Here is a 26,112-nt window from a genome sequence, read left to right as displayed (position 1 = left end):
GCTAGCGTATTTTTAATGATTTTTTCAATTTTTTTTCTTCTTTTTATTTTTTGTACAATTTTTTTTTTTATTGAGGGTAGGCAACCCTTGTCGACCCTCAATAAAAGTATATAAAAATATCCATGTCATTACCAGTAGTGTCACGTGAGACGATCGGCATTCAAATCAGTAATTTTTGGTCAAAATTGGTCGAATGGACTTAATTGGCACAAATGTAAAAGGTTTAAGATTAAATTGACATCAATGCAATAGGTTTAAGACTTTTTTAATACTTTTTTTGAAAAAATCCAAAAGTTGAAAATCCAAGCTAATTCCAATTTTCTACGTAGCTAGGGTTTGATGCTCTACCGATATCATAACCATGATCTATTAGACTTTTCTCCGCATTACTTCTGTAATCCGTGAACAGTCATTAGTTATTGGATCGTAACATATACCGATCACTGTTACGATTTTTCTTTTTAAGGAATCACGATAAAAGACGTACGATTATGACCGATATGACGGATCACATCAAGGAATTGATCGCTCGAGAGAAATGAACAATGCCCTAGCACTATTACAAGACAATGTGCGGGACTCTACACGAACAACCGTGAAAGGTGCTTTACACGTTACAAGGCGAGCTAAAATTTTCATTTATGGCAAAAGTACAGTATCGGTCGATTTAAAGTTGGACAAGGCAGAATTTTCTTTAATTCACACGTGACATATATATTTGTTTTCCTACTCTTTTTTTTTCCATATTTGTTTTCCTACTTGCCTTGTCATCTTTTGCTTTAAAAATGACTTATAGTAGAAACGCTTCCTTTCCAAGATGTCCAAAAAAAAAAATGTATATATAAAAATATCCGACGTGAGTTTCTTATTCTTTTATTAGGAATTTACAATTAGATTTTTTTTTGGAGATGATTGGGTATATTAATTTTGGAGTGATTGAATATATGATAGATTTACACGTCGACTCCTAATTTATTGAAAATGTGTAAAATTAACCTTATGCGTGTCAAAATGAAGTGTCGGGATGCTGGACTCTCGTGTAGCTGGCGTGTCCGGATCGTTTGATCACATGTCGGATGTCTGACACATGTTGACCACTTGTCGATGTCGACGTTAGTCCGACACGACACGGGGTCCCCCCTCCCGGAGAATATCCGTGCAGCCTAAGCCATACATGTGGTAACCCATCACATGAGGAGCGAGGACCATTTTAAGGACACTACCCACCTATATGATAATAAAAATAAAAATAAAAATTCAACATATTCTGTGCAATAAATTAAAAACCGGGGGCCAGAATTATTATAGTTTTTTTTTTGGTCGGAATATTTATATAAATTCAGTTTCCTTAGGGAAAAAATCCAAAATCTGAGGTGTCGTGATGTTGATTGCGTATTTTTGAATTTTTATTTTATTTATTCCCGGATTAAAAAGTACTTGTAGTTGTATTGTAGTGGAAAAGGAAATCGGCTTCATCGCCAAACTTGTTGGGTGATTTCGACAATTGCACTAGACTCCAAGTTAATAAAACCATTTGGTCTATTTTTGGTTCAACCCACTTCGGCCAATTGATAGCCAAACTCATCTTATGTGCTGTATATACACACATACTTATCTCTTTATGTATACGTGCGTACGTACGTATGTATGTATTATTTGGAACTGTATATAGAGTTCTAAAATTTTTTTACGAAATGATGTTACTCGACGAATAATGGGAGATACGGATAGGAGTCGAAGTCCAAAACTAATTTGAGAAGTCGATGTCATTAGTTTTTATTTTTTTATTTTTGGTTGGTAGAAAATTTTTCGTTTCATTCGAAAGAGAAGTACATCGGATGCAAATAAATCCGAAAGATAAATCAACGTGGTACAACTTGCAAAGACTTGCTCATCCCGTAAAGACGCATCAAAGCATAATCGGCAGCCAATCTCCAAATCTCATATTAACATCGGTGATGAGCACACGCCAATGATTTCCTTCTCCACCGACTACGGCTTTGCCAAAAGATGGTGCGCGCCTAGATTCGGCGTCTCCAACACCATCGCCGTATGGAGACAGCGAGAACAACCCCCGACAGGTTGAAATGGAACTTACGACACATTGTGAATTTCAGATCTATTTCTATATTGGAATAGAAGATCACCCAAATCTAAATCTAACTCTAGATCGGAAGAGAAGACCTACAAAACAGGTACCAATTTACAGCTTTTAATTTCGAAGGAAAAGTTTCTTATGTTTCAAGATATTTTCCATTTCATTCTTAATAGCAAATGTGATAAAAAAAAAAAAAGTGACGCGCTTATATACGTAACAAACCTTCTCGTAGTTTGGATAAATAACACACGATGTCCAACATACATTCCGGAAACGCCCATGATCCAAAGTGTCTCCGTATGTACATTTACGAGTTCTTATACATGTATTTATGTATACAATTCATATGATTTGGTCATTCATTACGCGTTGCGGGGCACATTCTTAAGAAGGGGATGGATCGATAGACATAAAATTACGATCCGAAGTATAATGTTAGTTTCTTATTTTCGTTTTTCTAAGCATTTACCGCCGGATATGGTCGAGATATTTAAATGCTCTACGCAAAATATCGTATTCGCATCTTATTTATCAGGGTGATTTTCGTTACGGAAGGATCACACTTATAATTCCGTCGGACACGATTTCGAACATTGGATCGTCTGAAAATGAAAAAAAGGGAAAAGCTGAAGGGGAAAAGAAAAGTCAATTCGAAAATCATTTCAAGCCTGGAAATTTTGCTATGGTAGAATCGTACTCGTGGCCCATGGTCTTCGGCCCAAAGAATAAGCCCAAAAGGCTTTGTCATCCCCATATTATATCCTAAATCCAATCGTTAAATTCAACTACTTTTTTTTTGCCTTGTCCTTTTCTTTTGCCACTTTGTACTTCGCATCTAAGTTCTTATGTATATGTAGATACCCGTGAGACTATTGGATTTAGACTTGTCGATAAGCTGAGCTCTCATACCAGTATTGGGTGATCTTGAACTTCTTTCATCTCAAACGCTAGTTTCTTCACACTTATAAATCGACTACCGCTCTTTCCACGATCTATATGGGATAACCCCAACAACTACGCGATTCGATTGTGGTGTTTTTAATTTCGTTTCGGTACATGGTGAATAGGTTATTTGATTGTCGTGTTTTTAATTTCGTGCAAGGCAAAGTCTCGCGCGGTGAACAACTCTTGCAACAAAGAGGATGAAGATAAGATGGTGGTGATCGGGATGCACAAGGAAAGCCGAAAGATGATCGTAAAAAAATTCAAGCCGAATATACTGAATTGACATGAATATAAAATGTTTATAACTCAATTGCCCAAAAATTACAGTAGATTTACGAATTTTTTTTTTAAAATTTCAAGCATTGATTTTTGGTTTGCAATTGACAATTGGGGGGAGGGTTTGGATATCAAATCTAATTTAGCAACAAGTCCTTACATTAGAGGCAAGAAATATCTTAAACCGCATCGTTTAAAACATATTTTTCCATATCACCATTAACGAGTCAGACGATATAATATTAAAAAGTATGATTGTTAGGTAAGACAAATCGCGACACCACGTTATCATTGGTCGACCAAATGGAATGAATGGACATAATTACGAAAGGTCTACGACTCAATTGACGCTATTCGGACTTAGTCTACTTGTCACAGTCCAATTTAGCATGTCTTGGACCTAGTTCGCTTTCGAACTCAGTGATGTTTTCATATGTTTGGTGTTTGGCGCCAGATTTTTTTTTTTTTTTTTTGGAATCGTGTTCTCGGCCCATTATCATCGGCCGACGAACAAGCAAGGCTTTGTCATCATTTTATAGCCTAATCCTATCATTAAAATGCAATTATTTCTGTAAAAATGGGCAATGAGGCAATGATCACATTGATGTTAGAGTTTCCTTGTTTATTGCTTTTTTTTTAATTAGGAAAATTACCAAAACAATCTTAGACCTATTGCAATTATACTAATTTAGTCATTATTTTTTTTTTTTACAATTGAGTCTTAAACCTTCTGCATTTATGTCAATTCAGTCTATTTTGCCAATCGGCATCGATGTAGCCAATTTTTAACATTATTTTTAATTTTTACTTTAATTTTTTATTTGTTCTTCCTTTCTACTATTTGTGGTCGACAATGGTCGTTGGGCCTCGCCACCACTAGGCGAGGGCCACCGAAGCACGAGGACGAGGCCACGTGCGCCGGCGGCGGGCAAGAGCTTTGCAGCCCTGGCCAGCCACAAATAGAAGCAAAGAAGGAAGAACAAATAAAAAAATTAATTAAAAAATTTGAAAAGAATATTAAAAAATTAAAATACTATTAAAAATTAGCCACGTTAGTATCGATCGGCTAAATGGACTGAATTGATACAAATGTAAAAGGTTTATTACTCAATTGGTAAAAAAAACTTTATGACTAAATTGACATAATTACAATAGGTTTATGACTGTTTTGATAAAATTTTCTCTTTTTTATTTATTTATTTAAAGGAGAATTCTCCGTGACAATAACCTCTTGACCTTCTTCCAATTCACATAATTTTTCAAATCGAACTCGTGATCTTAAACTCTTCATATCTTCTTTTGCTTTTTTTTTTTTTGGTCAAAAAACTCTTCATACCTTAATGTTGCGAAGTTCTGGAGAAACGCATGTTCTAATCAACGTCTAATCTAACTTTCTAATTATTCATTGAAAAGCAAGAATAGTAGGCTAGTAATCCTATATGGATTTTTACCCATATGGAGAGTGGAGAACCACATTTGAGCCGAACAAAAACTTGTCTAAGTTTTGTTACCTCAACAAATTTTTTATTACTGCAAAACCACCTCTACTTAGTGCGAAGCAAATGAGGAAGCTTTAAAGGAAAAACGTTGACTTAATATACAATGTAATTCTTAAACTATTAATATGTTCATCGCGATCCCCCAACTTTGAATTTGTTCGATGAAGTCCCCCTGAACTTTTGGTACATGTTCAATCTAATCCCTGAACTATATGAAAATGTTCAACTTGTCCTTGAACTTGAATTAACGGAATGACAATATTGAGCATTTTCGTATAGTTCAAAGACTGCATCGAACATGTACCGAAGGCCTAGTTAGGGACCGCATAGAACAAATTAAAAGGTTAGGGGCAACATTGCACACCCGGGTTAAAGTTCATGGATCAAATTTGACGAATTAAAAGTTATAGGACCACACCGCACATTCGGCCAAAGTTCATTGGTGCAAAACTTTCCCAGGTTTTTTTCTTTTTCTTTTTCTTGGCTACACCTAAAAGCTCCTAAATAAAACAACGCAAAGAGAAATTCTTCTAGAAAAAGCTCCTATCGATACACATGTAAGTCAAATTTTCAGATAAGAAAGACTACTTCCTAAGTAACAACTAAACCCCAAAAAACGGATTTGAAATCGAAATGTGCAGTTAAAATCTGCAAAAAAAAAGGATTGAAATCGGATCCTCTAACCGCATTTCTCGGTTGCTAAGGATAAACCAAATATCTATCTATAAATTTGGCTATCTTCTGTTGAGGAAGGTGGTAGAAATTTGTTCAGACAACCACCCTAAAATCAACATATGTTCAAATAGAAGACCGAGTTCGAATTAGTGGAGGATTTGGTAATTAATCTCCATCCCTACAAGGCGGGCAGATCGTCTTTTCAGGGATATGAGATTTGAGATTAAACACTTTTGAATTCCTAAAACCATCGGCAAAGTTTTCGTGGAATCCCTTTTCTTTTACCCAGGAAAAAACTCGTCGACCGATAAATTTAAATAAGAAACCGCGTAGGAGTCTCTCAAACTTAATTTGCGCGTCAATACAATCAGGTCGTTCCGAGAGCTCGCTAATTCTTTCCCTTTTTCCTACTTTCCGAGAGTAAAATGCCATGCAAATTAAGCATTTCTTATCCCAAAAATGACGGTAATAATAACAATAATAACAACAACAATAACGATAATAGACAGACGAAATCTATCGGACGATATCGAGGATCAGTCATCCGGAAGGAACTGGATAAGGTTGTTCATTTTTCTCTACATGGAATGAAATATCCTCCCATGGTAATCTTTTTTCCATTACCGGATAAGATTTTCTTTTCTTTTCTTTTTTCTTTTTTTCCGAAAATGAGAACTAAACTGCTTATATAAGCACGAATTTCTCAACGAAAGAAGGTGTACTCTTCTTTTTGAAAAAAAATGGGGCCTCTGAAGACCATGCTCTCTCTTCCTACTCCGCTCCTCTTCCTCTTCGTCTTCCTCCTCCTCCATTCATTTGCATGCGCCGTGGACGTCTCCCACGACGGCAGAGCCATCACCATCGACGGCAAGAGGAGAGTTCTGCTGTCCGGCTCGATCCACTACCCCCGATCCACGGCTGAGGTGATGCCCGCCCCGGTCCTCTCGTCCGAGTTCCGCCGATTCATTCGCGTTAGCTTTTGGTTTATTTAGTTGTTATTTTTATTTTTATTTTGTGGGTGCAGATGTGGCCCGACTTGATCGGGAAAGCGAAGGAAGGGGGGCTGGACGCGATAGAGACGTACGTCTTCTGGGACGTCCACGAGCCAGCCCGCCGCCAGTACAACTTCGCCGGGAACCTGGACCTCGTGAGGTTCTTGAAGACCGTGCAGGACGCGGGTCTCTACGCGGTTCTCCGGATCGGACCTTACGTCTGCGCGGAATGGACTTACGGGTAAATCTCGATAAATCTCGATCTCACATGCCCGAGTGTCGGTGCATAGATAGATCCCTAATGTTCGGAGATTAAGGGCCTCGGATTTTTTTTTTCTTCCTCTTTTTCAACATAGTATTGATCATCTTATCGAGCGTAACTCTTTCTTTAGAGGATTCCCCGTATGGTTGCACAATCTGCCCGGTGTTGAGTTGCGAACTGCCAATGATGTTTACATGGTCAGTTTATGTTGTTTTTTTTTTTTTTTTTTCCTAATACAAATATTTTTCGACACAATTAATGTTTTTTAATTCTCATGTTAGTTAAAAAATGTTTTTTGCATCTCCATTTTCAGAACGAGATGAAGAACTTCACGAGTTTGATCGTGAACATGATGAAGCAGGAGAGTCTTTTCGCATCACAAGGAGGTCCCATCATCCTAGCTCAGGTTTGCATGGATTTTATTTTATTTTATTATTTTTTTCCAATTTTCTGAATTGGATATGAGTAATGTTGCTCGTAAATTATAAATTATTAAGCTAATGAAATCTCTCTCACTGTTTTTTTATTTTGGCTTGTCAAAATTTCATTAGATTGAGAACGAGTACGGCAATGTGATGTCTGCCTATGGAGATGCCGGGAAAGCTTATATCGATTGGTGCGCGAACATGGCCGTGTCGCAAAACATCGGCGTCCCGTGGATTATGTGCCAACAGAGCGATGCTCCACAGCCCATGGTAAAAACCACATTTTTACTTACATTTTGGCAACTTTCGCAAAAAAAAAAAATGGTAAAATATTTTCTAATTTTTTACTTATCTAGATGCCATATTCGCACTGATTTTCCCTATGATAAAGGCATGGCTCGGTTTAGTAGGAAGAATCAGCTCTAAAGCATTCCCTAGAATTTGCAAAAAAAAGGGATTACTTTGCCAAAAAAGCCAGATGCCATTATGTTGTAATACTTACCATCATTAGGCTTATTAGCTAGTTTAATGTATTGATTGTTTTGACATTTAAATTTTGTGTTTATTCCTTAATCTCAAACTTAAAAGGATGATTAAGGCTTTGTTCCATCGTAAAGGGGTTGGTGTTTTATTTGAGATTCATCTTGAATTATTAGCTCTTCCATATGTTTAATGGCTAGATCTCAGTGTCCTCTCAATTATATCGAGGATCGTGAATTTTCTGCGATTTATTCGATGAAATAAGACTCTTTAATTATCCTTTGGCTAATAATCTATGGTTTGTTCGATCAGATTAACACGTGTAATGGTTGGTACTGCGACCAATTCACTCCTAATAGCCCGGATAGCCCTAAAATGTGGACGGAAAATTGGACCGGCTGGTGAGTCTACTCGTCTCAATTAATTGGTTTTTTGCATTTTCTTGTCTTTAATTGAATAAAAATCTTATGTTTTCGCCATGTGATTTTTTAGGTTCAAGAATTGGGGCGGACCGGACCCACACAGGACGGCGGAGGACGTGGCTTTCGCCGTCGCTAGGTTTTTCCAAACCGGCGGCGCATTCCAAAATTACTACATGGTTAACCCTAATAAACGACCATTTACATAATTCTTTCTGTGTTTATAATCGGATTTTCACCTAAATTGTGTATTTTTCTCCCCCTCGCACATAAGTATCACGGCGGTACCAATTTCGGTAGGACGGCCGGGGGTCCATACATCACGACCTCTTACGACTACGACGCACCTCTCGACGAATACGGTAAGCATATTGTTAACTTGTAATTATAATTATCCGTGCAGCAGAATCAAATTAATCACTCACTAATCTTTTGTCTTCGAATCAAAATAAATTGCATTATTAGGTAATCTAAATCAGCCGAAGTGGGGTCATCTAAAAGAGCTTCATGCTATGCTGCACTCGGTCGAGAGCACTCTAACCAATGGCAACATTACCAACGTTGATCTTGGCAACTCAGTTTTTGTAAGATTAGCAGCTACTTTGTATATTAATTAATTGCTAAAACATACGTGTGTATATATTTATATATTGAAGCATCACTAATTTGTTTTAATCGCCGAAATTTAGGCCACGGTTTACGCGACGCCGGAGCAATCAACCTGCTTCCTGGGGAACACGAACGCGACTTCCGACGCCACCTTCGTCTTCGAGGGCAAGCAGTTCACGGTCCCCGCGTGGTCCGTCAGCATCCTCCCCGATTGCCAGAACGAAGGGTACAACACCGCGAAGGTGATTTAGCTCCCGAAAATGGAATCGATTTATGTACATGCATATGTATATTTATATTATACGGCCACAGTATTTTGTTGCAATTAATTTTGGCTTTCATTACGAAAACAAAAATTTCAGGTGAACGCACAAACTTCAGTGATGGTGAAGGAGCCAAACAAGGCCGAGAGCCAACCCGAGTCTTTGAGATGGACGTGGAGGCCGGAGATGGCGGATGAGCAGCTTGTGCTCGGGAAGGGACATGTTGCTGCCCATCGACTTGTGGACCAGAAAGATGCTGCCAATGACGCTAGTGACTATTTATGGTACATGACCAGGTAAATTGGTCAATTCTAATGTAATTCGAATTAGTTTTTCCGCCGCAACTTCCCCGAGGGCCGGTTCGATCGCGACGCTGCTCTTTGTCGTGACAGCGTTCACCTGAAAGACGATGACCCGATTTGGAGCGACAACATGACGCTCCGAGTGAATTGCACCGGCCAGATCCTTCATGCCTACGTCAACGGAAAATACCTCGGTAAAGCAAAATGTCGCGCGGGTTTTCTAACTGCTTCCTATCGATTTGGATATTAGTAATTTCCTCACTCTTTGACGAAACATTAGGTTCTCAATGGGCGAAATATGGAGTTTTCAACTACGTTTTCGAGCAGGATGTGAAGTTGAATCGGGGAAACAATCTGATCGCCTTGCTTAGTGTCACCATTGGACTCCAGGTACCATTCGTAGTCCGTGAACAACTTAATCTTATCAAACCCCGTGAATTCAAGTTTCAAACTCTTCCATTACGTGCTTTTAATCCCTAACGATTCACAATCCACTCGGAAACAGAACTACGGTCCGATGTTTGATCTGGTTCAAAACGGGATCCCCGGTCCGGTGGAGATCGAGGGAAGGAAAGGCGACGAGAGAGTGATCAAAGACCTGTCGGGTCACCTGTGGTCCTACAAGGTCGGGTTACACGGCATTAGCCACAAGCTCTTCAGCGTCGACTCAGACTCGGCGTCGGCCTCAAACTGGCAAAGCCAGGCCCTCCCCATCAACAGGACCATGACTTGGTACAAGGTATTAAAAAAAAAAATTCAATTGATCCCCAGTCATAACCCTTTTATTTTTTTTCTTTGCACACTTTAAGATTCAATTAATTGAGTTATTAATTGCTAATTATCTTGGTATAATAGACCACGTTCAAGGCTCCGCTAGGGACCGACCCGGTGGTGGTGGACTTGCAAGGGTTGGGCAAGGGCGAGGCCTGGGTCAACGGCAAGAGCATCGGTCGCTATTGGCCCAGCTACGACGCCGGTTTGGATGGTTGCAGCTCCGACCCTTGTGATTACCGTGGCCCTTATGACAATAACAAGTGCGTCTCCAAATGCGGTCAACCCACTCAAAGATGGTGAGGAAACGAAAATCCCCCAAAAATAAATAAATAATAATTTGCTTTCCTTTAATTTTAATTCCAAAGAGAACTTGTAATTAGGTACCATGTCCCGAGATCATTCATGGAAGAGGACGTGAACACGCTCGTGCTGTTCGAGGAATTCGGCGGCAACCCGTCCCTGGTGAACTTCCGGACGGTCACCGTCGGGACCGTCTGCGCCGACGCGTACGAGAAGAAGACCCTCGAGCTCGCGTGCCAGGGCCGCCCCATCTCCGCCGTCAAGTTCGCCAGCTTCGGCGACCCGCAAGGCGCGTGCGGGTCCTTCTCCAAGGGCAACTGCGAAGGGAGCAAGGACGCGGTGTCCATCCTCCAAAATGTAATTTCTTCCTTCCCTTCGCTTTTCACTCTAATCTTTGTTTTTCGCAAAATTTTAACTTGGATTCAAATGTGCGATATTTTTTCTAACATAACCATGTATAAAATGTTGGGAATCTTGTAGGCTTGTGTCGGCAAGCAGAGTTGTTCCATCGATGTCTCCGAAAATACCTTCGGGTCGACGACTTGCGGGTCCATCACCAAGAGGCTGGCCGTGGAGGTCACCTGCTAGCACTTTGGTTTTTAGTCTTTTTCCTTGGGAGTAAATGCCATCGTTAGTCTAGTCAATCACGTTGACTTCCCTGGTTTCTCTTCCTTCTTAGTCTAGTTTCTATATTATGTTCCCATCAGATTTCGAACTTACAATACTTGTCAGAGGAGACTAATGTCTCTCAGTGGTTAGGGTTTCGCGAGTAACTTTGGTAATTTTTCTTCTCTTATTCTCTCTTTTCATGTGCTCGTTCGATCCAGTGAATGATGCAACAATAATCCTTAATTTGAGAGAAAATCACCACGACCAATTTGAGGATAATACAGGTGCAACATATCCTGTCAACTTCAGCACTTTGCCTTCTTATTTGTCGTGGAAGGATAAAAAAGACAAAACCAAAAAGAAAATATTTTCCGTGGCTTTTCGACAGGACTGTTTTGATGATCGCTGTTGGAATCTTCAACATTGCAGAAACGAAAAGGAGTTTTCTTTGGATTTCATACAAACCAAAGCTGTACAACTGCTTCGTGTTATGTTGTGAAGAAAAGAAAAACTCAGGTAGGATTCAAATTGTATATGGCCCGAAAACTCCGTGTTCCGTCCTACAGTAGCATCCGTCCGTCGCGAACCCGCTTAAACCCCCTTCGCCGCCGCCGCCGCCGCCGCCGTTTGGAGCAGTCTGCAGAACATCCGGGGAGCGGCCACCGCAAGGCTCCACGTGGGAGCACGTCGAGGTCTCCGTCGCCGCCGAAGCCGCTCTATGGCCACGAGCATGCCTGGCAGCGGCCATCTGGACCTGGGAAGCCGAGACTCCTCCTCCTCCTCCTCCGGCGGCTGAGGAGGGGACCTCGGGCGGCACGTCAGGGAAGTTGAGGAGGGCGGACGGCCCCCGGAGGCAGAACACGGCGGCGTCGTAGGCCCTCGCCGCCTCCTCCGCGGTTGCGTAGGAGCCAAGCCAGATGCGGTCCCGGCTGTTGGGCTGCCGTATCTCCGCCACCCACTTCCCCCACTTCCGCATCCTCACTCCCTTGTAACGATGGTGATGAGCTCGCAACACGGCGTTAGACGCTCTGGAGCGGTCGTTCGTCTCCTTTGCTCCGCCGGTCCGTACCATGTCAACCCAAACGGAACGACCTCGCCGTCCGGTGTGGCAGCGCGACCCCTATATACAGAGATATGGAGGAGGCAGGAGAAGTTGGTGGGCGTTCGACGCGTGGCGGTTTCGGAGGGGGCAGCCGCAACTTGCTGGCGAGTCCACAGTAGAGTGACGGAGAGGCGACAGGTGGGTGGCCTGAGGGACCGCATGATGTCTACAGGAATCTTCGCCACGTGGCGTGATGCGATGTCTGGCTGCTAGTGAGAGGACACGCGGGACGCGGTCAATGGGAAGGTTCCAAGAGAGCGGTGCGTGCGACTTATTTTTATTTCCCGTCCGTTTTTAATGTTTCCCTAATTTTTTTAGGAAAGGTCAAAGCGGAGGTCTTGCTGTCAAACTTGTCCCACGCTGTCTTCGGCATAGACACGCGTGAAGGAAGGGACACGGAAGGAAGGAACAGGTGTGAAGTGCCAGTACGGTCTTCGTTGGTCAACTTTAGCCTTACTAGTTCTCTGAACGTCACATTCAACTAACCATTTCATTTAAAAAAAACTCAAAAAACCCCTAAATTTATTACAATTATGACAATACAATCCTAAACTTTTTTTTTTTTTACCGATTCAGTCATATTATAATTATGTCAATTAAGTCTATTCGCACTGATGTGGATGCCGGCCAACCGGCAATTCAATATTTTAATAATTTTTATAAATTTGCATGACTTTTTATTTTCTTTTCCTTTTCTAATTCAATTCTTTCTTCTTCCCTTTCCCTTCCCTGTTCTTCGGCTTCAACTTTCTTGTTCTTGTGCTTCTACACCACCAATTCAATGAATGAAGAAGAATCGAACCGGAAGGCCACCCACCATGCCACCGTCTATGACCACAACCTATCGTCTCTGCCTTCGCCCTGTCCCCGCACCTCCTTGCCGTAACCCCCTCCGCGGCCCCGTAATGGTTCTACATGTCGAGGGCCGCCGTGTCGATCCACATCACGCTCGGCTGCATGTTCGCCAGACCTCAATGACGCTTTCGCTGGCCTTGCCATGACCGGGCGAGGCTCGATCTCACCCCGCCCAACCATGGCGAGGCTTGACCTCACCAAATCTGGGCCGGCGAGGTCGCCCTTTGCTTGGCCATGGCAAGGCTCGATCTTGCCTGGCTCGACCCGACGATCTAGCGAGAGCCTCACCGATCTTCCTCGGGCCGGTCACCGCGACGACCGGCTAGAGGTAAAATGGGGAAGGGGAAGGGGAAGGTTGAACGGGGAAGGGGAAGACAAAGGGGAGGGGAGAGGAGGAAAACAGAAAAAGAAAAAAAAATGGAAAAAGGAAAAAAAATCATAAAAATTTACAAAAATTATTAAAATATTGAGGCGCCAATCGACCGGCCAAAATTCGCCTTAGAAACTGAATTTGCATAATTGCAAAAGATTTAGAACCAAATCGGTAAAAAAAGAAAAAAGTTTAAAACTAACTCGGCATAATTGCAGTAGATTTAAGGTTTTTTAAGTAATTTTCCCTCATTTCATTCATAAGAAATAAAAAGTACAATTTGGTTCGTTGACCCTTTTGTTTGCTTCCAACGAACTAATCAATCTTAATTAAAGAATGTCCAAGAATTGCATTAAAAGAATTGGACTTCCTCTCGACAAGTGCTTCGAAAGATGACCGTGCTAAAACTGGTCAACTCAAATGACAAAGCTGTTCAGATTTTGTTAAAAACTCCGACAACTTGTCCATAATCCCTTCAAAAATTCCATAAGAAGGAGTCTTGAACGGGAAGACCATCAAAATTCTCGTCGCCAAAACCCATGTTGGGCGCGGTGGTGGAGCCGAAATAGTCATTCGTCGTGAACTCGTCGTACCCCGGGTACAACCCGTAATCCGAGGCGTAATTACCCGAGCCCATGTTGCTCCTGACGAGATCCATAAACGGGCCGCCCATGCCCATGTCCATGTCCATGTCCACGCCCAAGTCGCAGTCCATCTGGACCGTCCCTTCCGACATAGAGGGGGAGGCCGACTCGGCCTGCAACTCCCTCGCCGCCGGCTGATACTCCGAGCTGAGGTCGCGGTTATTACTGTTCCTCCTCGGGGGCTCCGAAGCCGCGGCCGGCGCCGCCGAGTTGGCGAACCGGGCGGCGGCGACCTGGATCTCCGACGGGGTGAGGGAGCGGCCGCCGGCGATGTCCGGGGGGTCGTCGGGGAAGTTGAAGCGGGCGTTGCGGCCGCGGAGGCAGAACTGGGCAGCGTCGAACGCGCGGGCGGCCTTCTCGGCGGAGTCGTAGGAGCCGAGCCAGATGCGCTCGCGGCTGTTGGGGAGGCGTACCTCGGACACCCACTTTCCCCACTTGCGCTTGCGCACCCCCTTGTACTTGGAATCGCCCAAATCCACCGGCTTCTCGCTGCCAGCCCCAGCCGCCGCCGCCGCCGTCGTCTCTCTGGCCATCTCCGACATATACCTCAGAGCAATCGAACTCGGGAAAAGGTTCGAATTTCTTGGCTTTTTTTTCTGGATGGTTTTGCCTAATGGGTTGTCGATTTGGAGGATGAACGAGAGGAGTGAGGGAGGGAGCGAGCGAGGGAGTGAGTTTCTGATGGAGGATTTTGCGGCTGTGGGGGGGGTGTATATATAGGTGATGGTTCAGGACCTACAGGGACTGAGGATTTGGACCGGGGAAGATGGCAGCGAGTCAAACGGCGCGTTTTATTAATTATTATCCGAGTATTTTTAAAAACAGGGGGGCAGGGGGGGATGATGACGGCACCGGTGACGAAAGGAATAACGCGGGGAGAGAGTCGAGAGAGAAGCTCAGTAGAGCAAGTACAGAAAAATTAAGGAAGGAAAAGGGACCACGTGTGGTTTATTTTCCCCGTGCTGAAATTTGATAAGTTCCCTCAGCCAAAACGACAAATCTCAGGGTGCTTCTCGGTTGTGGGGGAGCATGGTTGTGGGCCCCCGGGGAGGGGGGGCGGGGCGGGCTTTTTCAAGGGTCCCTATTCAGTATTCTCCTGATGCGCTTAGAAAAAAGAGATTCGACAGAAATATCTTTCTAGCCAATAAAAAATATATTTTTTTTATTAAACTTTGATTCAGGAAAACTTAAGTCAGGAAAATCGTTTTTCGGATCTGGATTAGAAATTCTGCGATCGGGGCATGGAAATCGTAACGGTTGCTCTCAAGCTCTTGGCGGCTAGGCCGGAGTCCCCGGCGCCCGGGCCCGGGGGGCCAAACCTTGTAATATTGAGGTTGAGCCCCGAGTTCTCGATGCCCCGTGCCCTATCCATCGAAGCCGAAGATATTTGATTTTGATTTCATTCTTTTCTTTTCTTTTTCCTATTCTTTTTTGCTTTCTTTTTCCTTCTTTCTTTCCGTGTCACCGGGCTTTAGCGATGATTGACCGCAGACGCGGCCCGGCGAGGTTGGCCCTCGCTTGTGGCCGGTCGCCGAGGAAGAAGGTAAGGAAAAGGAAAAGGAAAAGAAAAGAAAAGAACAATTGCTAAAATATAAAAAAAAAATTGAAAAAAAAATGATTTTTATAAATTATAAAAACATACAGGTGAGCGCCACCCATGTCATGTAGGACGGCGGGATCCAGTCATCGATTTTCGACCATCGACACAAAAAAATTATATGGGATTTTTCTTTTTCCAATTCATTTTCAGGTCTTAGAAAAATATCGAAAAATATTATCATTTCCCTTAAAAAAACCGAAATTTTCCTTTTGAAAATCCCGTACTATTCGCAAAATAAGTAATAATTGTTTTGTCATCCCCACACGCACATCAATTCAACTCGAACTGAGACCAAAGGCAAAAAGACGTGGAAGCAGCAACGCTTTTTTGACTTCGATCGATCTGCAAACGCTGATAAGCACAGTCATCGAAGTCGTCGTTTTATATTTTCGCTTTCGATTTAGGTCTTAACCGGAAGAAGCTCCACGGATGCTTCTGAGTTAAAAACCGTGGAAGCGACCGGTCGTTTTTCAAGCGGCGTGGGAGAGTGGGGTGGGGCCATCAACACCGTCAGCATATCGATTCGACTCGTCATATCGTACCGTACATGGCACACGTCAGATAGAAGAGCCATAAAGCACAAAAAGCCTGACCCCACCAGCACCACCCTCTCTCTCAAACCTCCAACGAACGCGCTTGCTCTCTCCGAAACGACACCCCGCGGTCTCCCCAACCGCTGCCGAGGTTTTACTCAATCCGATGATCTGACCTTTTAAAAGATGGTTGCATGTCGAATTCATTGTATTTACGTCACGTGATTTTTGCCGGAAGGCTCCATCCGACCCCGTAAAAGATAAATGACTGGACAATCACGTAATTCTCTTCAGCCTAACTTGACATAATTCTTTTCCCCTTTCTCCGTCGTTGGCGACCGACCCGTGACGGAGGATGTCGATAATAGAGGTCCGTGACCTTAAAACTAAGGCGCAATCCCCCTAGATTCGTATGAGAGGATTGAGTCGTAATTGAGGGTGGGGGAGGGTAGTGTTTGTCCCGATGACGTCCGAGTTTGCGGTCTTGGTGTTCGGGTTGCTGGTGATCCAGTTCGATGATTATGTTGGTAGCCGAATGGGTTGCTAATGTTAATGAAGAAAAGTTGATAGCCACCCACATCGAATAGTGCTGTACGAGCATTATGCATAATCAATATTTTGAAAATCGGAACATTCCTTATTAACGACTATACTTAACAAGTATATGGAAGACACTTGTTAAAAAGATCAAATCAATAGAGGATTATAACCCAAACTTCTTTTATTTATTTATATAAGATGCCTGTAGAGAATTATCGAGAAATTACAACCTTTATTATTGTGTTACGCACTTCGATCGTATTCTATTAAAAAAGGATAAAAGTATCTCTCTTTTATGCAAATCATTTGTTGAACAACAGAATCCATGAAAAAGCTGCTAAGTGCAAGAAAAATATCAAGTCTCTCTCTCTCTATATATATTTTTTTTATGATTGCAATGTCGAACAGATTAAATTCCGAATCCACTTATTTTTTTTTTGGAAACCAATTCGATTAGAATGTGTAATAACATAATAAAACTATTATGTGCACTTGATCCACACACGCTTTATGTCTAAGCATTTTCGCGGATGCAAAATTATTTTTTTCGTCCATTCATACTTATAAGCCATACAGACGATTGCTTCAAAGAAAATGTCTATCAAATCATTCATTTTTCGCGAAACAAATACACCCGAGTGAAACCGCAAATTTTTTTTTTTTTTTTCTTTGTCCGACAAGTACCTTAAAACACAAAATTAATGTTAGCTTGTGAGCTTCCAATGGTCGGACATTAGTCAAATAGTGAGGAGCTCTTACGAACGTTTTTTTCAATTCAAACTTTGAAAATCAACACGATTGGGAGAACTCCCTGACGAGATTCGTGCACGTCTGTGCTTCTCAATTAATTTAACTTGTGCATGTTCCGTCCTCGGTCAGCATTTCATCCCTTCCTTCTTCTCTTTTTTTCCCCGTCTTTGAATAGTAGCGCCCATAGTTTTTTTTTTTTCGTGATTTTATAAAATTCAATCGGTCAAAACTCCTGACTGATAAAATTGGAAAATAGGCTGATCTTGAAACCTAGGAATTTCCAAAAATTTAATATGGTAAGCGAATGATGTAATGAAGGAGCGTAACTCTAATGACCCATCGACGTCAACCTCAGCCAAATCAGATCCGCTAATGCTTCCTCACTCGTCTTCTCCGTCCCACGCGCACGGTTCATTTCCAAGAGGGGAAAATTCTTAGTTTGGACTTCAGCCTAGGAACAGGATCGATCGCGGTGGTTATCCCATACGCGTCTCACAAAAATGTCTTTATTTCTTGCGCCCGATTCCCTAAAGAACCTTAAACTTGAATTTCAATATCAAACCTGCCATGAACCTTTTTTATTTATAGAATTGGAGTCCTGAATTTATCCGTGTTGACATAGCCGTCTAAGTTGCCGTTAGTTATCCGGCATTGCATCCGGGTGGAATGCCACAACATACAACATAAAAGAAAATAAAAAAGAAAAATTGAGAAAGAAAAAAGGAAAACCGAGAGAGAGAGAGAGAGAGAGAGAGAGAGAGAGGTTGCCATGGTCGCTCGAGCTTCTAGCTGGCGACGGCCATGGCCGATCGAGCTTCAGGCTAGCGGCAGGGCGGCCATGGCTGCTCAGCATGATGACAGAGCAGATCACGCTAGCGGATAGAGATAGGATCTTCAAACAAGTCAATATAGAGCAAAATTTGACGGTCCGAAAGCAAATTCTCCCCGCTCTTTCCTACTGATAAACAACCTACCTAAGCACAAGATGCAACCCAAATTGGAAAATTTCGATACCCAGAGCTGTCGGGATCTTCGGTGCCAAGAGGCGCATATGAGCGATCCTAATTCAAGAGCGACGTGCGAACCACCTTGCTCACCGGACCTGCATTCGAACGCGATGATGAGCTCGCTGGAACTCAGACACTCTTCGACGTCTCTCTGTACTTGCAGAAAATCCGAGTCCAATTTGGCGTCGCCATAAGCAGAAAAGCTGCCTAAGTCGAATCGGCAGTGCTTCGTGAACTCAATGGAGGAACTGGAAATCTGAAAGCGAGAGAGCTCGCAAAGATTCTTTTATGGTGAGATTGAGAATCATCGGCCAAATTTAATTGATCGATTGGAAAGAGAGTGAGGCGCGAATGAAAAGCTAACAATTGTACTTCAGCCGTCGTGATCAGCTGATGCCCGAAAGTGAATCGGTTCGGGAGAGTGAGGGCATTGCTCGTCACTTGGGGCGATATCCACCACCCATTCATGCAGGCGTTCACCATCTCCAAGCTGATCATGTGCTACACGAAATCTTAGCCAACGACCCACTTCGAGCGCCCTTGCCTACTTGGAAAGCTGGTTCATGGAATTGTTAAGGATAAAGCTTTCAAAAATTGGAGTTCGAGTTGAGTCGGGTATATGTTGGATCCAAGCCAGATTGAGTCCAAGTCACTAAAATTATATTGCATAAAGATAGGTCGATATGGGTTAAATGGGTCGATTTCGGTTGGCTCACTTTTTTATCTAGCCCAACCCGAACCGACATGTACAGCCCATTTGACGAGTCTACTTCCAGCCCGAACGGGCTCGGCCTATAGACGACGCCAAAATTGAGGACCAAGTTCGACACATATGTACCGTTTGTTAGGACTCGGGGCACAATCATAGCAAAGTAAAGCGTAAAATAGTGAGAAAGAGGAATTGAGACACGAGATTTTATCCTGGTTTACTCTTAAACTAGGGTTACGTCCAGCAGAGGACTCCACCATAATTAGCATATCGCATCTCTCGTTACATCCCTCGGTTGCAAGAGAAAAATAATATATATATATATATATATATATATATATATATAGTAATAGCTATTCATGAGCCCAATCCCAAGCTACCAAAAGAAAAATATGGACTTAAATCGTAAAATTTCTTGGTGTCCAGGAGGCGCCATCCCTTTGAGACCCCCGTTGGGGCGGCTCCTCCGGACCTCCACACGTATTTTTCTATCGTTGGAGAGTATGAGCTGCGCCCCAACACCATTGCATCTTCTAATTGGAATCCATATCCTAGAATCGATATTAATGAGGCTCATATTAGCAAGTGGCATGGCCCATGGGCCATGTCATGGTTCGTGCCCGTTTCAGAAGCTAGAGGCGAGGCAAGGGCAAAAGGGGACAACAAAACGAGGACCATTTCTCGATTCGTCCGGGCCATCCTTTGGATGGGCCGTGCTAATCTTTCTCTGTATTGCTCCAACTTTATCGGAAGCCTCTAGAGAGATAGCCTCATGAGATGACACGTCGGCTCGTATAGAGCTGTGTTTTTTTTTTTTTGTAATATGTGAGGCGAATGAGACAAATCGCTCGAGTTTTGTTATGCATACGTTTATTTTTAATCCATCCACATAAAGTACATTCTCCAGCCAATCAAAAGCGTAAGTCGCATTGTACATATAGTGAAAAAGAAGCACGAATTGTATCTGTATGTGCCAAACAATCTAGCACTAGCACTAAATTCGAATGGAAGTGTAAGCAGACATTGACAATATAGTTAAACATGACTAGGGGTGGGATACGATCATTCGATACTTACGCATGCAGAGGTCGGTCTTTTTTTTTTTAGACTTTCATGGCGTATCGTGCCGTTCTTGACAACCGATTGGAGAAACCTAAAATTAATATGCGATGTCGTGTCGGGAAATCATGTAGAACTTTGTTGATGGAGACGCGAATTGTAGCTCGACCTCAACTCATGTCCGCGCCACAGACCTAGATTGATCGGTAAAAGTGAATCATTTAGAATTGGATTACTTGGCGACTCGAGCTGGATGAGCTTGAGATCAAGTCTAAATTGTTATATAGACAACATCCATGATTAGATAATATTGAAATTTTTGTAATAGAAAATTGTTATCTAGGATCCGTTTGTTTCTTGGAAAATGAATGATTTAACAAATATTTATCAAAAAATGATCATTTGTATTGCTTATAAAAAATAAATGAGCAACTTTTTGTTCATCATCCAAAAAAATATTTAGAAAATTTATTATAGATGGTGTACATATTTTTTATTGACTAATTATTTTGAGCGATGCAAACAATCATTTTTAGAAAAATATTTTGTCAATTTTATTTTTTGCTAAACAAACAGATTTTAGATTTGCACCTTGTGTGAATAGCAAGACCAGAAGGGGAGAGTTACCAAAATAGTCATACATCCCATTGTTATCGTGCAAATTCGATCCTAAACTTTTTATTTATTTATTAATTGAGTCCTTAAGCCTTTTGCATTAGTTTCAATTTAGTCGATCCGGCCAATTTTAATAAAAAATCACTAATGTGGAGTGGTCGATGATGACATGAGAAATTTTAAATAATATTTAATATCTTTTTTAAATTTAATTTTTTTTTTTTTCTTTCTTTTTTTCTTCTCCTTTTTATCCTCCCGCCTGTCGCTAGCCGTTCCACGTCAGCAATTTCGTTAAAATTGACCGAATTAACTAAATTGGCTTAAGTTCAATATCTTTAGAACTTAATTGATAAAAAAATTATGACCGAATTGATATAATTATAATAGGGGAAAAATCCAAAAGGGCCTAAAGTCCTCTTATTTTTTCAATTGAGGGCCCAAAGTGAATTATGTTTCAAATAAGGGCCCAAAGTGAATTATGTTTCAAATAAGGGCCCAAAGTGACATAGTATGTTTTAATTAAGGGCCCGAAATGTTCATAATGTTTCAAAAAAGGGTCCGGCCCGAAGGGCATTTGCATAATTTCACATTTTAATTTTTTTATTGATTTTTTTTTCTTTTTCCCGATTAAAAAAAAAAAACTCATGCACGATCGGGAGGGTCGCCCCTCCCGCCTGTGGCCGCCGGCCCACCGTTGGTGGGGGGTCGGCGGGCTGGGTGAAGGCCGGCGGGGTCGCCAGCGACCCCGGCGACCCCGCCGGTCAAAGGCGAGGGCCAGAGCCGGGCCCTCTCCCGGATCTGGGTGAGGGCCGGCGGCGACCCCGCCGGCCTTCGCCCCTCCCGCCGACCCCCCAACTAGCGGTGGGCCGGCGGCCACGGGCGGGAGGGGCAGCCCTCCCGCCTGTGAATGTCCAATTTTCCTTTCTTTTTTTTGTGGTGAGAAAACAGAAAACAAAAAGAATAATAAAAAATAAAAAAATTAAATAAGTAAAAAGACTAAAATACCCTTAAATTAGGCTATTTTTTGAAATTTTATGATCATTTCAAGCCCTTATTTGAAACAAGATTCACTTGGGGCCCTTATTTGAAAAAATATGAGGACTTCGGGCCTTTTTTGAAACAAGATTTTTACTTGGGACCTTTATTTGAGAAAACATGAGGACTTCGTACCCTTTTTTGGATTTTTCCCTTATAATAAGTTTATGTCTATTTTGGTAATTTTACTGACAAGAAGGAAACGGTTTGTACGGATGGGCCACCCTCACTTAGTGGATCTGATTGTAGAGCACGCAAAATTACTCTGAGCGTCGCTGTAGATGGTCTTCCCCCCCAGTAGAAGCCAAAGCGAGCCCCTTTCAGTTTTCAGTTTTCGTAGTCGTCGTTTCTGGAGCGCCTACTCTCTCCACCTCCATCGGTGGTGCTTGAACGTCGCCATTTCGCGCTTCGTTTTCGATCACGCTCTCGCCACCGGCTCTCTCCACCGTACTTGCTGAGCTCACAATTTGACTTTTCTGTCTCCGATCGTGTCGCATCGACGTGACAACGATGTTATCGTTAGGGTTTCTTGTGTCTGCTTCTCTGTCGAGTCTTTCTCGCATTTCGACATAGGATCACTCGTGCTCTTCGCAACACTCGGTTTTGGTTTCAGTATCGTATCTATTGAGGTCGAGAGGTAGTTATTTAGGAGAAATTTGGGTTTTCTGGGAACGTGCCTCTGTGTGAGCAGATGGAGTGATTGCAGTTTGAGTGCTCATTGGGATCCAGTATCTTATCGCTGCTGAGCTAAGGTCGATTTTTGAGCTGCTGAATTTGTAGTGTCTCGAACAGTGTGGTGATTCCTTATGGAATCCGGTGAGGAGGTGGTGGAAATTGATAGCTTGGAAAAGGGTCTTTTGAGAGACCATGGGTCTGGAGAAATCGTGGAAAGTGAGGAGGACCCGATTCTGTACACGGCGACCTTCCGAGAAATGGAGGATAATTTCGTCAAGTACCAGACAGCTCAATGGGTTCTGTACTCGTTGCCTTTGGTTCTAGCTTGGGGCATTGGCTTGTTCATGTTGCTTTACTTGCCTGTTCGGAGATACATACTTCGGAAGGATATCCGTTCGAGGAAGCTCTATCTCACCCCAGATGCCATAGTGTACAAAGTAAGTATTTGATCCATGTTCGAGTTCTCGTCTGTTGGTAAATGATCATTGGCTAGTCGTCAATTGAGCATGCATCCTCTCTGTAGATATCACTGTTTTCATGCTTGGGTGTGACATGGCTTAGGAAGTCCATTTGTGCTTTCTTGGTTATGTTAACCTTCTAAGTTCCAAGCTCAAAAGCTGTGCATTATAGTCTCTTGAAATAAAGGGGCAGGTAGCTGTTGCCTATGGACTTTTTTCTGGATTAATTGGAAAAAGGATGCTTTTGACATTTAAATCTGAGTACCCTCTCATGTTCCTCACTGTTTTGCTTGTTCCATTTTGTCTTTGGCTCAGGTTACCAAACCGGTACCATTTCCATGTTGTGGAGTGTTAAAAAAGGAGAAGCATGTGCTTTTGCCTTCAGTAGCTGATGTTGTGATTGAACAAGGTAAATCCACTTGTAGTAACTTCCTGATTTTAATGCTGCGATAGTTTAAGGGGCTCTATATGCTTTGGCTCGTGTTCCAACTTATGCTCCAGTTTTCATTAATGAGGACTCACTTTATTTATATGAAAGTCCCACTAGTCCTTTTTGGACCTTCTACTTGCTATGTTGGGTTTTTTCTACTGTAGATGGCATGTTATTCACATTCTTAACACCAAAAACAAGAAAAGGAGAAAAAGGAATCGATGTTCACCTGCGTCATCTTTAATTATGCCATTAGCTCTATGAACTCAGTTCCTGAAAAGCTATCTTGCTATTGTTAAGGCTATCTGCAGTCCCTTTTTGGTGTATACTCTCTTAGAATAGAGAATGTTGGTGTGAGAAGGCCCCCAAGTGATGACGTTCAAATACAAGGCATTGCTAACCCTATTGCTTTCCGAAAGGTATACTTCGGGGTGAAGTTAAATTTACTATCGGTCAGTTTCAATTCCTGTGATTTCTAGTAAAATAAATCCTCGATGCCCTGAACAGGCTGTTCTAACACGTCTTTCAAGCTTGAGAGACGAAGCCTTTCCTAGACAAATCTCAACTATTGATGACGTACCCAACTTGAGACTGGGTCAGTCAGCTTTGGTAAGTTCAAATTTTCGCATGATTTACATCAAATCCACTTTTAGCTGTTTTGCCAGTTAACTTATGTAGGAAGCAGTACTTCATTTATCATTTTCTTAGGTGCTCGATGTAAGTTTACAATCCTATCACCTGTCAAGGGCATGTAGTTCGTTGAGGAAGTTTCCTGAAGTTGCAAATGACATCTAAACATAGTCGAAACTGTACGTGAATTCACTGACAAAACGATGTGCCTATTGCAGATGTCCCCATCGAAGTCCATCCGATATGATTCTTCCCCCTATTCAGGAGAGCATTTGTTGTTGCAAAAACTCGATGAAGTTGGAAGTTCTGTTAAAGTTAGTATTTCTTCTGTTTGATACATAGATACTTAAAAATCCCTACTTGCAATTTGATACATACATGTCATGGCAGAGACTTCAAACTTTGATCGAGGAACAACAATCTCAACCATCAGAATCTTTAGAATGAGGTAAGTGGCTTTCAGTTAAACCAATGAGGCGGTGATATGAAAGTGCATCTTATCTCCGCTCTTCTGGGGATATTTGAGCTGCCAAATATGGTACATAATGGATGTGGCAAATGCATTAATTGCATTTCTTGAAGTTGTGAATCCGATGAGCCCTTGGGTTTGACGGCTTTTTTCTCCAAGTCAATTCAAATGAAAATGCTACCTGCATTGACCTTAAATGGTTTTCCTCGGAAGTTTATGCTTTATATGACCATGTCTCTCTCGTCTTACATGGCCATCATGTCTCTCTGATGCCCTGTGAAAGGAATCTGGCTTATTCATGGATAAGATAGGAGTTCCACACTTTATTTGTGGCTTGTGCTGTAATTACAGTTTCCCTTAGGTTCCTGTGGTTAATTTTTTTTTTTTTCATCCGTGTAGTTATTTACTAGACAAGAGGCTCTAGCATCTCTTCATTCCTGTGGGGTTTCAATATTCAAGGTTTTCAAATTGCAGTTAAAATTTCTTTGGAGACGTCTCTCGTTGTTGGTGCAGTGAACATTTCATTCTTTTTTATTTTGGGGTTGAAATGCAATTAAGGATCACCATGGCTGACTGATATATTCATTATGAATTGAACAGAAAGCTTTCTGAAAAGAGTTGGTGGAGTATATTGAGAAATGGACTGAACTTCAAATAATCCATGGTACTCTTTTCCATTGAATGTAGTGGTGGTGGAATCTGAGTTGGAGAACTAAATTCAATTGCAACTAGTCGACTGAACAACATGAGCAATTGCTCATTGTAGCCAACCTCACCACCTCAGAGTAACCCCACGTGACCCTAACTTCACCTCACAATACTCACTGTCAACACACAATATGGGGCATATAAATCGAACTTATACTGCAGGGTAACGTGAAAAGCAGACTTTTTTTTAACGGTTTTAATAGCTGGGCTAGTAGAGTGACGGTGGTTAGAGATGATTGAACATGGAGAATTTCATGAGTAGCAATTGGTGGCTATGTGTGGCAATGATTACAAAGATGGGCAGCAGCAGCTGCAAATTTTAGGGGCGCGGTTGCCTTTTGGCATCTTTTAGCCAATTATGTGGCGATCACAAGCTCTGCTAGATTTATGAATGGTTCCAACTAGCTTTAACATGAAAAATGTCATGAATACAAGCAGTGTATTATTGTATTTGCTTTTGTCCTATGCACATGTTGGGCCTAATTGACTCCTGGTTTTTCTATGGTTTGTCCTTAGCAAGGCCATAGCGTCTTTCCTCTTTGAATCCCTTTCGTGAATGCAATGCAAAATGTAGCGTACACTGGAAAAGGGGAGTATGGATAAACCAAGTTGATGCATATTATGTTTTCATGCAGGATGCATAGCCAGGTCATTTCGTATCAGGTCGAGTTCTGCCTCGGATCAATCTGGCGCGATGAATTGTACTGCTGCAATGTTAGTTGGTCATGTTTGAGTTTTGAGATTTATTTATTGCTAGAAGGTCTTTCGTGTTCATTCTTTTTGTATGGTTTGCATGCACAATAGTGTTTTGGGCCCTCTCCATCTGTTAATGGTAGGTCTGCTCATGTATAGTGATTTGGTCTATCTTGTCTTGGTGTCCCTTGTCTGTATCCATGTTTGTTTCCCTGTTTGGACCTTCAAGGTTAACTGGGCCAACAGCAGTAAAGGGCGCTTGTTCATTTGTTCTTTTGTATATCCACGCCATTTTTCAGTGC

The 26,112-nt window shown here is 42.2% G+C and overlaps 4 protein-coding genes and 1 non-coding gene across 7 annotated transcripts; 2 read left to right on the top strand and 3 right to left on the bottom strand.

Moving 5' to 3' along the window:
- Positions 1-6,235: 6,235 nt before the first annotated feature.
- Positions 6,236-11,280, top strand: LOC115740993 (beta-galactosidase 15-like). 2 transcript variants are annotated; one of them, XM_048277754.1, is made up of 18 exons: positions 6,236-6,416; positions 6,518-6,726; positions 6,878-6,944; positions 7,061-7,153; positions 7,299-7,442; positions 7,965-8,053; positions 8,145-8,250; positions 8,346-8,433; positions 8,537-8,655; positions 8,761-8,922; positions 9,043-9,239; positions 9,336-9,439; positions 9,526-9,635; positions 9,751-9,984; positions 10,101-10,315; positions 10,400-10,676; positions 10,800-10,902; positions 10,955-11,280. In XM_048277754.1, exons 1-18 carry the CDS (start codon positions 6,252-6,254, stop codon positions 10,957-10,959), a joined length of 2,487 nt encoding a protein of 828 aa, XP_048133711.1. In that variant the 5' UTR covers positions 6,236-6,251; the 3' UTR covers positions 10,960-11,280. The 2 variants fall into 2 exon arrangements, with proteins under 2 accessions (XP_048133711.1, XP_030530540.2); XM_030674680.2 differs by lacking the exon at positions 10,955-11,280 and having other exon boundaries at positions 10,800-10,907.
- Positions 11,281-11,324: 44 nt separating this feature from the next.
- LOC115741057 (ethylene-responsive transcription factor RAP2-1-like) lies at positions 11,325-12,226 on the bottom strand. The gene has a single exon (XM_030674764.2). The coding sequence runs from the start codon at positions 11,998-12,000 to the stop codon at positions 11,452-11,454; it is 549 nt and encodes a 182-aa protein (XP_030530624.1). The 5' UTR covers positions 12,001-12,226; the 3' UTR covers positions 11,325-11,451.
- Positions 12,227-13,730: 1,504 nt separating this feature from the next.
- LOC115741021 (ethylene-responsive transcription factor ERF017-like) lies at positions 13,731-14,564 on the bottom strand. The gene has a single exon (XM_030674716.2). It carries the CDS (start codon positions 14,439-14,441, stop codon positions 13,731-13,733), a length of 711 nt encoding a protein of 236 aa, XP_030530576.1. The 5' UTR covers positions 14,442-14,564.
- A 5,137-nt stretch (positions 14,565-19,701) lies between these two features.
- LOC115741146 lies at positions 19,702-19,807 on the bottom strand. The gene has a single exon (XR_004015440.1). It is a non-coding gene; the product is annotated as a U6 spliceosomal RNA (small nuclear RNA).
- Positions 19,808-21,967: 2,160 nt separating this feature from the next.
- Positions 21,968-26,112, top strand: LOC115740952. 2 transcript variants are annotated; one of them, XM_030674614.2, is made up of 8 exons: positions 21,968-22,198; positions 22,525-22,859; positions 23,196-23,289; positions 23,611-23,729; positions 23,818-23,919; positions 24,159-24,254; positions 24,331-24,388; positions 25,753-26,112. In XM_030674614.2, the coding sequence occupies exons 2-7, from the start codon at positions 22,554-22,556 to the stop codon at positions 24,385-24,387; spliced, it is 774 nt and encodes a 257-aa protein (XP_030530474.1). In that variant the 5' UTR covers positions 21,968-22,198; positions 22,525-22,553; the 3' UTR covers position 24,388; positions 25,753-26,112. The 2 variants fall into 2 exon arrangements, with proteins under 2 accessions (XP_030530474.1, XP_030530476.1); XM_030674616.2 differs by having other exon boundaries at positions 21,968-22,202; positions 22,529-22,859.

Source organism: Rhodamnia argentea, chromosome 4, assembly GCF_020921035.1.
Source record: "Rhodamnia argentea isolate NSW1041297 chromosome 4, ASM2092103v1, whole genome shotgun sequence".
NCBI classification, from domain to species: domain Eukaryota; kingdom Viridiplantae; phylum Streptophyta; class Magnoliopsida; order Myrtales; family Myrtaceae; genus Rhodamnia; species Rhodamnia argentea.
The sequence above is the reverse complement of the archived record's forward strand: the minus strand, read 5'-3'. Positions and strand labels throughout refer to the sequence as shown.